Here is a 15783-nt window from a genome sequence, read left to right on the forward strand (position 1 = left end):
TTCAACCTATTTTGACTCTCCCGTGGTTTTGTCTCATCTTTGATTTGCTCCCAAGCTACAGCTGGAGCCAGTGGGACCTGGCCAGGTACAGCCCGTGTGTGGCTTTGCACGGTAACCATGTCACTCAGACGAGTGACATTTCTGCTCGTCCATCACCAGTACCGACATCCACACGCCACTTTACCAGTATACAAACCTACTCGTTAAATCCATATACAGAAATGAACAAATTGGAAAGAAACACCGTGAATGTTCATGCTGAATTGTAGCTGTAAAACCAGAAAATAATTTGACATGAAGGGAGCAGAGTGTACCTGGAAAAGCATCACTCTGTCTCTGGTAGAACTTTTTCTTACCTAAATCACGCTGGAAATCTGGCTCTTCTGCGACTCTGGTGTTTCTCAGATTTGAAATATACTGTGGAAGGTAAGGCAAGAAAGCAATTCTCAGACATTTATCTGGGAGAGAAGAAGAAGAAACAGCTGCAGCAGCTTATTACAGCTTTAGACTTAAATAGTGGGTTGATACAAGAAAATAATCACTGGATCTTTCTGGAGGAGTAAAAGCTTTATGATGGGAGAAAGTCTTGATGGGGCAAAGAGCAACGTTACCTTCATCGCTGTTTGGTTTTTTGGGTTTTTTATGTATCTAAAGCACCTCTTTGGTATCAGTGTGAGCAGCCAGGGTGGTCTCTCCAAACCCTGCTCACAGATCTCACTATGCAATCTCTCTCACCACACTCTGCAGCAAGCTGCATTTGGAGTTGTCCTTTCCAACTGCTTCTGCTGAATTTCCTGCACTGAGGCTGAACACAGTGTGTGTACAACAGGAAAGTCAAAAACCAGATCATTTTGTGTAATTAATTACATTAGAGCAGAGAAGAGCACAGAAATCGTGACCTGCCAACCTAGGGTGGCTGGGAAGTCTTGGGCAGTTAGGACACCTACCCTTAAGTCCTCTGACCATCACTGACCCATATTAACCATATTAACATTGCTGAGGGTTCCACAGTGCAGTTAAAAGTCCTTTTGGAGTGGACGGTGCTTGGGCAGTCCTAGGACACCTCCCTGGAACGTGGGCAGCTGATCCCCAGACCTGCGTGGCAGGCCCAGCCAGCGCACACCCGGCGGTCACAGAACCAGAGGCCAGGGGAGCCGGGGCAGGCAGGTGAGTGTCCCCGGGGAGCCTACGCTCGGTTCTGCCACATCACCCCACAGTGTCAGCCAGGGTGCTCACAGTGCGAGCTAAAGGATGTGTTCGAGAGCTGCTTGTCTGAGCCCCAGAGGCCGGCTGAGTGGATTTCAAAGGGGTTGCAGAAAGGTTTCGGCGGCACTCACTTGTGCTGCAGGCAGAGCTGGAAGCGTCGGGGCTGACGCGTGGGCCGGGACGAGGCTGGCTCAGCAGGGCTGCTTGGACGGGCCTCCACCAACCTCCCGGGAGCCGCAGACTCTGTTCTTCTGGGCACCAGGAGGCTGAAGGACGGGCCGTGGTGGACGTGAAGCCCGTAATCACGGCCTTGTAAATACCGACCGAGTAGCGTTTGTCAAGTAACTCCGGGTGGCAGAGGGAAGCAGCTACCGAGACAGCCAGCCCCAGGCAAAGGTAAATGTTGAGCCACAGCGTGGGGTTCAGTAATTAAATTAATCTCTCTTAGAACAACCCCATGGCATCCCTCTCCGCCCTGGTGGAGGCAGCTCCGCGGGCTGCGGGTCCCGTCCCGAGGGCAGGAAGAGCCCCGGCGGGGCGGTGGGGGCTGTTGGGGCCGGGCAGGGGCTGCTGCCCGCGGGCAGCGCCTGCTCGTCCCCTTTAGTGATGGTTGTGAAATACTCGAGCCGGAGCGTTTTGCTCGGACGGGCTCGGCCCCTTCGTACCGCCCCGAGGGGAAGCGGCTGCGGCGGCCGCTCAGCGAGTTTGGGCCGGGCAGCGGCGGGGGTGGGACCCCGCGGGAGGGACTCGGGCCCCGCCGGGGGGTCTGCAGGCAAGTGTCCGGCTGCCTGTGCGTCGCCACGGCCGCCCCCGCGGGTCCTCACCAGGTGCGTCCCGCCTGCCCCTAAATCGTCCCTTCCCGGGACTTCCAGTGACCGGTAAAGATTAAGTCCTTAATTTTCTTGGCTGCAAACCCGGTAACGAATCGCTCAGACTTTGTTATTCTACTGCTCCCGAGGCTTGATTTATTGTGTCTCCGTTATCGCACAATCGTTGAAAATGTTTTTCTGGGCTAATTCTATACTCCCGGTATTTATTTTGACTGTCCCTTCTCATTAACGTTACTAATTTTTAATCGCTCCCCGTTCACTTTTAAATCAAAATCACTGCTCTGCCCGCCCGGTCGTGCCTCATACCCCGTGTTTCCACCCCGCGTTTGGACCCACGCGTGTGGGTCGGTCCCCACGGGAGACGCCCGGGCAGCCACGACCCTCTGTCCCTCTCCCGGGAGACGCCCCCCCAGCCACGGGAACATCCGCGGCCCAGAGCGGCGACCACGGAGTGGGGAGAAAGGACCCGCTTCTAACAAACCATCTCCTCCGCTCCCAGCCCAGCGATTGAATTACTCTCCTCCAGCAAAACCCGTCACTTTATCCTAAGAAAAACAGCGTGTACGGGGCGAGCGGCAGCGCGGCGGGTTCCCTGCGCCCGGCCCCCCGGTGCGGCGGGGACCGCACGGACCCGGGGGCGCCCCGCGGGCTCTGCCGGTGCCGCTCGGGGGGGAGGCGGGCGGGAGCGTGAGGCGACACCGCCCCCCGACAGCTCCGTGATTAATGACCCGACCGTCCAGGAAGGGGCGGTCACTGCCGCCCGGGCTGGGGGGGGGAGCCCAGCGGGCAGGTGCGACCCGACCCTGCCGCACCCACCGGCCGCCCCGACTTATAAGCGGCGCCGCGGGGCCGGACGGGACGGGCAGAGCCGCTCCGGGCCGGAACGGTGAGTTCATCCCCGGGCCGGGGACCATGGGGCCCATCTGGTCGCGGCGTTGGGTGGCCCCAGGGCGGCGGGGATCCGGGTTCACCCTCCGGGGCTGCGGAACGGGCGCAGCAGCCGCGGTCGCGCATCCCTGTGCAGGCGGCGGGGTGAGCGCCGGTGCTGCCTTCACACACGCAAGTTCTCTTTCACTGCCTCAGCGAAAGTATTTTCGTCAACGATTAGCGCAGTTACACAAAGGGTAAGGTCTTTTTAAAAACGAAGTAAGATAATCGAGATTCGCTATTTTTTTTTTTCACCCAAGGAACGACTGAAAAGGCTGCGAACGAGTTTTTCAAAGTTCTCACCTATATCTTTTCAGTTCGTGTGCTCTGCTCTGGCGTTTTCGATCTTTTCCGTGTCCGTGTGGGCAGGTTGCCTTCATCGGCTTTTTATTCACACGGATACAAGAGTAAAATAAGACTTGCACTGTTTTATTTGGTAAACTAATTCGATTTCAAGCCTATTTTGTATTTGTAATGTCATGTAATGACACGAATGCATCTGCCTGCATCCAAAATACCGCAATGGAAACGCTTTAGAAATAATAGAAATACTTCGTCTGACTTTCACAGCCCCGTTTCCAGGTCTCTCCATGTGCCGGGCAGCAAGTGGGTGTTTGCAGAAATTGTCGCCATGATCTTAAAAAACAAAACCGAACAAAACACTAAGCAAACAAACAAAACCTCTTTCTTGAAAAACATTGAAGGAGATGACACAAAAACCGACTGTTTGTGCAGAGGCAGTTTGTTTACTTTAATTTTCAGCAACACTTTGTTGAATTCAGAGGGAAATCTCTTATTTCCACAACTGAAATTTTGCCTTTTGCCTCCGTAGGCTCAGGATTTAATCTGATGTAGATGTGAAGCTCCTAAAGCCGAAACTTCTACTTCAAGGTGCGCCCAAGGAAATGAGGTTTTGGGGTACGTGCATTTCTATGTACTGTATGTGACGCAAAGTCATTTTGGTGCTAAATTGTGTTACACACGAACACAGCAAAATCCAAACTGCATGTAAAGCAGCTCCAGACCTGTGTTTCAGTAGATGAGCAAATATTTATACTGACCAGTCTGCCCGTGTCCTTGTGTAATTCAGACTTTTGCAGTAATCTTCCTCGGGGTATTTGTATGTGATGTCAAATAAAAAATCCTGCTGGTAAATGCAAAATGGTAGAGACTCTTCTGCCGGTTGTCGTGATTGTCCTGACTCTGCAGTAGCAATAGAGATTATTTTTTGTCCCACTAAAATGTATCCAGATCTGACTGTGCCTTAACATAGTGAGAAAATACTAAGAAAAAAAGCACATGGGACCCTTTTTATATTTTAACTTAAAGGAAATAGCCAAATTAAGGACTGTTTTTCAACCCTCACTCTAGACAGGCTTATGCAGACTTAAGGTGAATTTTATATTGGTCATAAATATTACAATAAAAAAGAATAATGAGATTTTTTCCTTTGCTTTACAGCTATACACACACAGAGTATTTCACAAATAATTTCCGTCTAAACCATACTAATATTTAAGAGAACATTACCTGAGAAAACTCTTTAAGCCAGATTAACAGCAAATTAATCACAATGAGGTACCCAAAATAAAAATGTCTTCTAAATACCATCAAATTAGAGCATTGCAAAAAGGATTGTTTAGAAATTTTTCCTCTTCACTGCCATAAATCTTTGACTTGGTTCATTGTGTTTTTTTTTTTCCATTATCAGCCACAATTACACAGGGGCTCCAGTGGGACTTCAGCATGTGGTTGAAATGCTTTGCAAAATAAGGGTTAATTTTTGTAAATGTAGATCTTCAGTCCTTCGCACGCATCGATTTCATTTAAAATTCTTAAATTACATTGTATTTTAATGCAATTAAAAGTTGTGATGACTTGTCCTTGCCCTTGTTGTGCAGCTGGGCCATCACAGGAACAGCAGCTCCTGACCCAAAGCCGGGATCTGTCTGAGACACCCGCAGCGGCGGCCTGACTGGGGACAAAAGGATCAGGTACCGTCCCGGCCAAGATGTGCTGCGCTTCGGGGAGTATTGATGGAATTGCATTTGGCTGTGGGACTGAATGAATTCTAGGCTGTGAGTTTTATTACAGGCAGAGCTGACTGACTGTCTTCTCTGGGAGGTGGGGAAAGGCCTTGTGGTCATTGTTTTCAGCTTTGCTCAGAAGTTTTTGGCTGTTGCTCTCAAAGGGTTCTCTTACCCCTCCCTATCCCCCAATGGCCAAAATCCAGTTTACAAGATGCTTCTTTCATTTGAAAATACAGAAACTACAGGATAAGCACAGAAATTCCTGAGTAGCGTTAGGGGCAGGAGGACAGAAGTCAGTTCCTGATCCTTTAAATTTGCAGACTAAGCTTCTCCCTTCAGAACCTCAGTACTGAGCTCTGTGGCTCCATTCGCCACTGCATCTGAAAATAATATTTTTGTTTCTGTAATCCATGGAGCAATGATCGCTTAAAAGACCAGCAATAAAATGATGGCATGTAAACGGAAAATACATACACAATCCCACATCCCAAATTACACAAATAATAGGTTTTAAAAAATTGCATCTAAACTAGTTTTTGGTTGGTTGTCAGTGGAAACTGCTGTGGCAGTGCTGCTCAGTGTTGCCGGTTGGGCTTTCTCAGAAAAGATGTGTAGCCTCATCTAAGTGTTCCTGCCCCGGCAGGGGGATTGGACTAGATGATCTTTCGAGGTCCCTTGCAATCCCCAACACTCTGTGATTCTGTGATCTTTGGGCTACAAGTGATTCAAAGGAATTGCTCTGCATAATACTGTCCCCAGAAAATTAAATCTTTGTGAAGAGCTTAACTTCTGTTTCTGCACCTCTGTGTGAAATCAGATTTATAAGCAGCAAGCAGAAAAGCAGCTCTCACAGCGGCATGCTGGCCTCTCTGGGCACGGGCAGCACTTGCACTTCTGATAATCTTTGTTTTCAGAAAGCGTTGGGTTCGGCCCAACGCGGCGGCTGCTTTTAGAGGTGCTCTTGTTGGTTGCAGGGGAAGTCACCCATGGACTGTGGACACTTGGCCGAGAGCAGCCAGGAGATCTCCGGCCCAGGCGTGGAGCCTGATCCCCCACCACCTTCTGCTGCCAGCGGCAGCTCCTGCCCGCCCTCGGTGCCCGGGCCGCGGGCTGGGGCCGCCCCGGGCCGCCCCGCCGCCGCCAACGCCGCCCGCGAGCGCAGCCGGGTCCAAACCCTGCGCCATGCCTTCCTCCAGCTGCAGAAGACTCTGCCCTCGGTGCCGCCCGACACCAAGCTCTCCAAGCTGGATGTGCTTCTCCTGGCCACCACATACATCGCGCACCTCACTCGCAGCCTTCAGGATGAGGAAGAGTCGCCGGGAGAGGGCTTGGGGACCCTCCGAGGGGATGGATACCTCCACCCTGTCAAGGTAGGGGAGCTGAGGAGTGGCTGCCACCTCCTCTCAGTGAATAAGTAAACGGGTGATACAGATACTTAGATGAAACTAGTGATTTCAAGCTTATTTACCTTGCCAGAGTTAAAACATGAAAAGCCTGCCTAGACTGACCATTGCATCTGCATGCCAGGGGCCTGACAGAAATGTCCTGGAGCTTTATCCCTCCAGCTTCAGGGATTTGCACAAAAATATCAAATATAGCGTAGGTCCAAAGCTAGCGGGACTTGGTCCCTGGGAAGTGAAAGCAGAGGGCAGCACCAGAGGAGCACCAGCACCTCATCAGTCCCCCACCAAACCCATCAAACAGCTGCAGTCCCCCACCAAACCCATCAAACAGCTGCAGGGATCTCAGAGGTGACGGGCTGTCCCACAGCGGTGACACCAGCCCCGGCAGGGCCTGCTTTGGCTCTCCTGCCGAGGCAGCCGAGGTATGAAAGGTGACATTAATTACTGGCCAGGTGTTAATTCCTTCTATGAAAGTGCTTTTCTGAAGCATTTATTTTGTCTAGTTGGCACAGGCTGTCGTTGCTCTTCCCTTCATCAAAAATTCACGGGGACATGGAAGGGGAACTGCTCCTGGAGAGCACCTGGGGCTGGAAACTGGTTTCAGATGCATTGCCCCGTCTCTGACAGGAATCTTAAATACCACGGTGTATTTTCTTTGGCTCTGGTCACAGGGACTGAGTTAGAGCACTGGAGTGGCTTTTTTGTTTTTTTCTTTTAAAGACTGCTGAATTCAGAATGATTTAATTAAGATTAATTTGTGAAGTAATCTCTAATTCATATAAAGTGACTAATTCACAGAGAGTTTCTTGTTCACAGTCTTGGTTGCTGTAAAAAGCGTGATGTGAACGTAGCTTCTGAGGCCATTTAAATGATTAGCAGGCTCATTAAGAAAGGAAAACCTTTACATCAATTAGAAGATGGCTATAATTTAAGAAAAAAAAATACTGTGATGTATTTCCAAATAAGTTTGAAGTAGCTTCCGTTAGTTCCCTTGGTCAGAGTGAAAGGACACAGGTCTCGTAAGGTACTTTTTATCAGCTGCCAGCTATTACGGGCAGAAAAATACTTTTAAATAGTTATAACAGCAGTTAAATGATCCAGATGCACATATTTCCCAGGCTACTGGAATACAGCAAGAGTGGACTCATCTAGCAATTATTTTTTATAATCTTATTTATGTGCCATTTACCTGTATTTGGTTTTGTAACGATTCTACAAGTCTAACCAATCTTTCAAATATTCCTGGTAGTAAATTAGTATTTTAGTTGGCACTAGAACAAAAGTGTCACAGACAACTCATAGTATGTGCTTCAAAAAAACCCCCAAAGTGCAGGATATGAGGCAGCCAGTGCAGATAAGGACTTTAATGACACTCATATATCAAGCATACTAAATAAAAATAGTGAGGAAAGTAAAATATCCATGCACAGTTGTCTGTACACTGAACAAAAAAAATGGTTAGTGACTTTAAACTCAGATGTTTAATTGGTGACAAATTCAGAACATCGTGCTTGAAATAAAAATACTGAATGAGAGCATATGGTCTTTCCAAGTGAGAATATGCTGCTGCTTTATGTCTTTAAACAGAAGAGCTGAGATTTAACTGTAGTATCAAGCTCCTTTAGATTTTAGAGCTCTCTTTCATTACCCAGCCTGTTCCCAAAAGTGTCTTAACCCTGTGTCTTAAAAGTGTCTTAACTTAGGAACAACATGCTGGCTGCATCTCAGGTATTTTTGCATCCGACGTGTTTGACAAGTTGTCTTTTCAAACATCCACCTTTCTAATAATGAACTTAGCGTGTCACACTGGAGCTGAACGCTTCCTCCCAGGAGAAGCTGCCGTCACCCTTACTTACCCAGTGCATAACTTGCTTGGGTTAAGGAACTGGAGCTATAAGAATGAATATTTAACACTAGTGTAACTGATTATTCCAATAATCAATTAATGGAAAGATGAGTTGTCTCATCTGAGGTGGTTGGAGCTGACAAAGAACAGGAGTTGTCAGTGCTGAGGACCGCCAAGGAGCAGTTACACTAAATTTCATCAAATGGAGCCTTTACCAGAGAAAATACTCGGTCTGGCATTCCCCTACCCAGCTTCTAATGACATTTTCCAAGAAATGACAAAACGGGAACTTTCTGGTGATAGCAACAGTTCCCTATATTCTCATATTGTGACTCCATGGGCACTTAGAGCTGTGCCAAGAGCCGCGTTCAGGCTGCAGCAATGCCAGGTGTCTCAGCGCTGTGCTTGTCTTTTCTCTTGCAGAAGTGGCCAATGCGTTCCAGGTTGTACATTGGAGCTACGGGACAGTTTTTGACTCACTCGGCACAAGGAGACAGCGCAAACCAAGGAGAGACATCGACAGCTTCGCAAATTTAATCTCCCTTCTCAATTATTAAAAAAAAAGAAAGTTATTTATTACACCATATATATATTTAAGTTAAAAAATAATATCTACAGACAAACTGTAATTCCTGAAATACTGTTTGTAGAAGAGAAGGAGTTTATTCTTAAACATAATTAATACCTCATTAAGTTAATGCGATGTATGGTTGGTTTCTGTCATTGAGGACGCTGCTGGGATCTGCCCTGGGGATGAGGAGAAAGGGACTGTGGCGGGTGCCGCCAGGACAGTCATAGGATGTCACCGTGTCCCCGCGGGACCCACCGTGGGAGAGGGAGCGGGTTGCAGCTCCTCCTGCCCGTGACCTCACACGTGCGCTGTTGCTCCTGAGAACGCAGCTGTGTGTTCACCTCAAGTCAAAACGCGCTGAAATCGATGCTGGGTGCCACAGACACGACCTGCTCCGGGCATTACGCGTGGCTTATATCGATCCGTGCGGTTGTGTTGCATGTTATGGGGTTGGAAGTGTGTTCAGTATCGAGTTGTTTGTCTTGTCTTTTAGAGGGCTTCTTGCCTTGAAGCAAATGAGCCCAAAGAGTTGGCTTGTTCATGGCACGTTTTCCACTTAAATATCTTCTATATTTAGGCAAGAAAAGACGAAACTAAATGCACAAACACCATCTAATGTATCTGTTCTGTAAAACACCGTACTTCTTACATAGTGTGTTGTTGCTGAGGTAAACATTTTATTAAATATTATTCAGTGGACATTTTATCTTTACTGATTTGCAAAACCTGTATCAGTTTCTTATTGTACAGGACTGATAGTTTCTAATAGAACAATTCTGCATTTACAGTAACATCCTTCTAAAGACTTCTTCGCAATTTATATTTTTAAGTTGCATTTGGCAGAAAAGGAAAACACAAATATTAGCAAGACAAACCTTTATAAAAAAAGAAATACTGCTCTCATTCTTGAGTCAAACTTGCGATGTCTTTCAGAGGCACCGAGCACATCACTGGCAGTTGAGTGTCCAGTGTCACAGAAAATCAGGCCTCCTGTATATGCAAATGTGTACATATCTGAAAATATGTACATATATGAAAATTAGCAGAGACATTAACAAAGAGTTGGAGAAACCACCCACGATATGTGAGAGCTGTAAAGTATGATAAAATCTGCAACCCAAATCCACCCCCTGCAGCATTCTGAGCTTTCAATAAGATTATTCTTTTAAAAACTAACATACTTTACGTATTTTTAAATGTCATTTTCTTCTTAAACTCTTTAAGGCCTATATTTCTTATTTACAATTACAAGTGGTTTCTTAAAAGATGAGCATTACATAGGCAGAGCACCATTCAGTCACACAAGCTACTGTATTTTGTGATAAAATACAAAAGGAGAGTTTTGCACAGACAAGAATCTGCTCTTAGATAAGAGCCTTTTAAAGATCTGTAATCACCTTCCATAGTAGTAAAATGTGACTTAGCACAATCTCTTATTATTGGGACGGCTATTTGTATTTAGAGATAGTAGTGAGGAGATGCAAAGGAATTGTACAGGTGGTGACAGTTCAGCAGGATGAGGAGTGACAGACCAGTGAGGGTTTCCAGGGGTACGTGGCTGCATGAGGTGAAGGTGTGAGACAGGTTACACTTGGATGAAAAGCCAAGTAGCAGCAGAGAAGCACAGAGAATTCAGACTGGTTTTGTACGTAACTAAGGGTGAAATCACAGCCAGGAGTCAACGCCAACCTCAGGCTGCTGCTGTGGAGCAGCGGCCTGATAGTAAAAACAAAACCCGTATGAAATGGCGTGGGGAAAACAAGCACTTACCTAGTACTTTACTTAGCACTTCACACGCTCTTAAAGAATATACCGGGTAGGGACAGAATTCAAGAAAGAAAAAAGAAAACACCACCCCAGTTTAAAGGCTTCTTCAGTTAAATGTAATTGAAAAGTTCTGCCCACTTATTCATGAAGGAAGCATGAAAACCTGATAGGAATAAGGGGTAGAAATATGGAAAGTCATGAATGGATGGCTTGGAGAAGACCTCTCTACTCTGACTTTTACTACAATAAAGGTGGAGTATCTACCATGCTCAGAAAACAGCCAGAGAGATGGAGCAGCAAACATAGGAGCTACTTTATACCTGCAACGTTTGTATAAATTGTGGCCACACACATTGCAGTGCAAAGACCTCAACAGCATTTTATAGACTTATTAAACACCAGTAAGAATATGCAGAATTACAACAGCAGGTTTTACTTGCGAACACCTCATACTTATTATGAGTTTGCTTTTTTTTTTTTTTTCTTTTTTCTGAGACAGATTGTTCTGCATCAGCTGCAAATTTTTACACCTTTTCTTCCAGGGTCAAGAAAAACCCACTTCTGACCAGTGCAAGAGCTCCTGTCCTCCAGAGGTTTACACCACGATCAAAACTGATCCTCTGAACCTGTTTGCTTCAAACCTGATGTTTGGATCGAACATTACCTTTCTTAGGAATAGTTTGTGTCCTTGTATACTGAAATGTAACAGTTTGGCATTCAGCACTGGAAATACACATGTGTTTAGGAATATAATTCTACAACGCTCACACCCTGCTACCAAAAGGAACCAGTTTTCATGGAGCAACTTAAAAGATCTTGGCAGACCTGAGTTATTGTCATCAGCTTTTCTTTCAGAGATGGGACCAATAAACTCCACGCAGCCCTATGCAAATAACCTGCCCATGCAAAAGCAGCTCATACAGATGTTTTTTTCCTCATATGCACAGCTGTAGCTACAATACCGTGCCCCCCAGCCATATATTGCTTTAACATATACCCTGCCAATCACTCCTTTTCCCCTTAGAGACCTTTAGGACAACACAGTCATTGTTCTCGTGTAAATGACAACACCGAAAAGGTGAATTTTCCATGACTTTGACGTCTGAAAGACCCAGTATTCCGTGAGAAAGGAAGCATTTTAAGGTTGAAAACGCTGAGCTTCATTACAAATACTGTTGTATAGAGAACACAACAAAAACAAAGCGAGCGTCCTTTCTCATCAGATATTCCACTCCTAACGCACCTGGGGCAAACTCTTCCATGTTTCAGCCAAACCGCGGCGCCACCAGTTGCCCGGCGCTGCGGGCTGGCTGCCAGCTCCCCGCACCCGCCGGCCCGGGGCTGCAGGGCTCAGCTTCGCGGCTCCTCCGCCCGCAGCCCGGGCTGTGCCCCAGCGAGCCGCTGCGGGGCTCCCGCTGCCCGAATCCCCGGGGAAGCGCCGTTTCAGCGGCTGTCACGGGTACGAACGGCCCAGGCCGCCCCGCAGGGCTCCCGGCCGGGCACAAGCGCCGCTGCGGCAGCCCGGGGCTGCAGGACACGACCGTGGCGGGCTGACGACCAACCCCCCAGCGGCTGCCGCGGCTCCGGACTCAGCCCCGGACTCAGGGGAACGGACACAGCCCCGCCTCCCGCGAGCCCGCCTCGCGTGCGCGCGCGCGCATGCAGCCACGCCCAAGGTCACCACAGGCACCGCCCCGCCGGAAAGCGCCGCGGTGCTGCGCGCTTTCCCCGCCCCTGGCGCGCGGCCTATTTAACGGGAACCCGCCCGACGGCCGCTCTCTCTGCGTGCCCCGCGGCACTGAGGAGCCGGGTGTGGCTGCAGCAGCGCGGCCGCGCCGGTACCGAGCGGGGTCTGGGGGGAAGGGCACGGGGACGCTGTGTGTGTGGGAGCTCCTCTTGTAAAGGCGAGAAGCGCCCGGGCGCCTCCGGCAGCATCTGGCGGGACTGGGTCATTGTGTGCGCGGGGCCGCGGGCGCTTCGCCGCGTGGCTGGCCTGGTGGCTGCCGGTAGCTGCGCGGCTTGTGAGCGGCTCGTGAGCGGCTCGTGAGCGGTTCCGTGCGTGCCTCGGCCTCCGGTAGCGGCGCGGTAGCTTAGGCCGCTGAGTGTGACCTTGCTGCAGCGGGAGCGGCTATCGCTGCCCGGGGGGCGCCGGAAGCGGCCGAACCACCCAGGCACTGACTTGCTGCTGCCGCTTTAGAGAGGGTCGGTAGTCCCAGCACATGCTCGTCTGAACAGTAGTGGGATTTATAACTTTTTGGAGAGATTAGAAACGTTCTGAACCCTTTAGTGTAGGAAATAAAATTCTGACAATTCGAAACAACGAAGCCTAATCTTCAGAATTGAAGGATGGGTTGCTGGCACTGTTTTCCAATCAGCGTAACCCAGCGTTTGAAAGATGAGCGACTGTCACACAGTTGTAACTCTGTCCTGGGTTTGGTTGCCGCAGCAGTGCACTAACCACTCCATGTAGTCTGGATGCCAGAGGTGACTAATTCCAGCTAATGCTCACTAGCCACACAGGCTTCCCAGGCATGTCTGTATGTCTTGTGAGGCTAAAATGAGTTAATTAGTATGTGCCACTCCACTGGTGAGCTGTATTTGTTACTTTGAATTATCTCTTGGTTCATCAAGTATTCAGAGGAATGACAGGTTGGACATCCAGAGAGACTTGGTTTTGCTGATAAATCATTTTCATTGGCAAATGCCTGTCCTAAGTCCAAAGATAAATTAGCATTTTTTTCCTTTGGGGAATTTGGCAAGTTTGGTGGGGTGACCCTTACCATGCCCTTTTTGTGTTGTAGGCACAGATCCAAAGTGGTGAGTTCTGGCAGGGGCAGGGCCCCAGGGCTTTTGGCCATCCCTGTGGTAATGCTCTCCTTGCCAGGGCCGTAGTGCGGGTGCTGACCTTAATTCAACTGACAGCAAAAACATGCAAGTTCCCAAGAACATAGCACATGAGCTAGGGTTAAAGGCTGTACCCTGCTGGGGTACACCCACATCCCCCGCCCCCCAGTGATGGCTGCTCCTTAGGAGCAGCCTAATAGCTCTGCAATCAGTCTTCATACTGGAGTTTGTTCTTGGTAAAATGGTTGTGCCTCTGTCTGACCGTGATCTCAGCTGATGGTGTCTGTAGTTTGCTCCCCAGGTAATGATAAAACCAGCAATGAGGTTGCCCAGTAGGTTGGTATTTGTTTGACTGGTTTACTTTCCTCAAGGAAATGCTGATGTTTGCTGCTAGTGGCTCAGCAGCAGAATTCTCTGAATCTGACATATTTTATCTCATCTTTGTTTTAGGCAGCAAGTGAAGAGATGGGTTCGTTACTGTCCGTGGGAATCTCCAGTCTGGACTCTGCCATGCTGTCACCTTGCAAGCAGAAAGGTGTCACGTGAATTCTGGAGCTACAGAAGTAATTATTTCTTACTGTACTCAAAAACATTGAGGAAAGCCTCCTGAAATCTAGATCTGGATCTCTGAAGCTGTTTAATGGCATGTAAATTATCTTATGGATGGAACAAGGAGGAATATGATTGTTTGCCTGTAGGGTTAAAAGGTTGAAATTCTAACAAAAGGTATTATGACAGCTACAAACCCCTAAGACTTGCTCCCTAGAACAAAGCAGGTATAATCCAAGTATCCCAAAGGAGTCAGGAGAGAGGTGTGTAGTAGTATCAGAGAATCTAGTTGGGGAGAGAAATGAGATTCCTGCTTTGAAGAGTTAACAGATGCTACTTGGAAGTGAGAGTGAAGAACAGTGTGTTCAGTTGCCATCCTTGCTGGCATTTAAACACATTGGTGTGCTGGAATGTATTCCAAAGGGCAAGGTGACCATGGCAGTGAACTTTACCTCTACAGAGATAATTGCTATCTGGGGATTGAATGTAACAACATTTTTTCCCTCTTGCTCCTGGCTATTCTGGATCTGTTCTGCGCATAACAGTTAAAACCAAGGTTTTATGTTGATTTATTGAAGTGCATCTCTTGAGACAAACTTAACAAATCCCCTTTGATTAAAATCTGGAAAAAGTTGCACCAGTCTTATCACAGGTAGAAACCTGTTTGCTGGCATAATGATGATGACTCTTTGCCGTTTACCCAGCTGAATTCTGTGATGAGCAATGTTGTATCTGAAGTGCCAGTAATTAGTAGGAATTTTCCAGTTTGATTTGCTACCATAATTTCTGATTTATTTATTCTTTTAAAGGTGCTATGATTTCAGATGACCTTGTCTGCAGTCTTCAAGCCTTGTGTATGCACACACAGTAGATTTCACCCACTCCTAGAAGTACGAGTGTTTAAGAACGTAAGTTTTATCACTGTGATACTACAGTATTCAGGCTCCAGTAAGCTGCACTGGTAGCTGGTGGCATTTGCTGCTGTCTCAAGCTGTGCTGCATTACATCAGCTGGACTGCTGACTGGCTATGCTGTCCTTTACATGTGGTGCTGCTACTAGTCTTTAATTTGTGCTTAAAACATCATGGCAGAAGCTGGGGAGAGGCAAGGATCAGAAGTTGTGCTAATTTTGCCTTTTTTTTTTTTTTTTAAGAATATACATTCCTTGATATGGCTTGTCAAAAGTAGTGATTTGTAAAGGAATTCTGTTTAAGTCTATCCTAGAAGTAATTTTGCTGGCATAGTGATGATATCTTTGCCGTTTACCCATCTGACTGGTTTTTGATGTGTACCTTTTAATCTGAAATGCCAGTTAAGTTAATAACTTAGTATAAGATTGATTAAGCATACAGAAAACTTACTTTGATTTTTTATTTTTTTGTTTTTAGCTTGAAAACAGTCTGAAATGTGGAGTTCTAATGCACTTGGAAATGCTTTCGTGGCCCTTCTTGCTCCTCAGAAATACTGCTTGATTCAATAGTAAGGCACAAGAGTAGCTGTTAAGTGAAATGTGTGAATAAGTCTCGAAGTTCAGGTGAGAGTGTTACTCCAGAAAGGGAAATGACTTTGTGGACACTCTTAGAACTTGGTATGAATATTTAAAGGTACTGAATAAATTGAACAAAATCTAATAAATCGATGGTCAAAACATGTAGTAAACTTATGTTTTCTTGTCTAAATGAGAGTGTTTACAATGTTAGTGGTGGCAGTCCCAAGGCAATGTGTGTACAGAAATCCAAGATTTGATTCAATTTCCAGTGACTCCAGGGTTTTTGCGTCTATGTGAGCAGTAGCACCATGATCCTGCTGG

At 47.4% G+C, this 15783-nt stretch overlaps 1 protein-coding gene and 1 long non-coding RNA gene across 2 annotated transcripts; both read left to right on the forward strand.

The window, feature by feature from the left end:
• Window positions 1-5001: 5001 nt before the first annotated feature.
• On the forward strand, window positions 5002-8840 carry TCF24 (transcription factor 24). Its single transcript, XM_082045539.1, has 3 exons — window positions 5002-5041; window positions 5968-6363; window positions 8666-8840. Exons 2-3 carry the CDS (start codon window positions 5980-5982, stop codon window positions 8777-8779), a joined length of 498 nt encoding a protein of 165 aa, XP_081901665.1. The 5' UTR covers window positions 5002-5041; window positions 5968-5979; the 3' UTR covers window positions 8780-8840.
• A 3440-nt stretch (window positions 8841-12280) lies between these two features.
• LOC309436468 lies at window positions 12281-15612 on the forward strand. Its single transcript, XR_014183348.1, has 4 exons — window positions 12281-12418; window positions 13875-13987; window positions 14783-14881; window positions 15362-15612. It is a non-coding gene; the product is annotated as an uncharacterized lncRNA (long non-coding RNA).
• Window positions 15613-15783: the final 171 nt, after the last annotated feature.

The sequence above is a fragment of the Streptopelia decaocto genome, assembly GCF_964273445.1.
Source record: "Streptopelia decaocto genome assembly, chromosome: 2".
NCBI classification, from domain to species: domain Eukaryota; kingdom Metazoa; phylum Chordata; class Aves; order Columbiformes; family Columbidae; genus Streptopelia; species Streptopelia decaocto.

Bases quoted from the DNA above. Each gene is read 5' to 3' on its own strand.
- TCF24 (XM_082045539.1), top strand. From the start codon at position 5,980: ATGGACTGTGGACACTTGGCCGAGAGCAGCCAGGAGATCTCCGGCCCA. The intron at 6,364-8,665 runs GTAGGGGAGCTG...TTTCTCTTGCAG, and splicing joins GATACCTCCACCCTGTCAAG to AAGTGGCCAATGCGTTCCAG.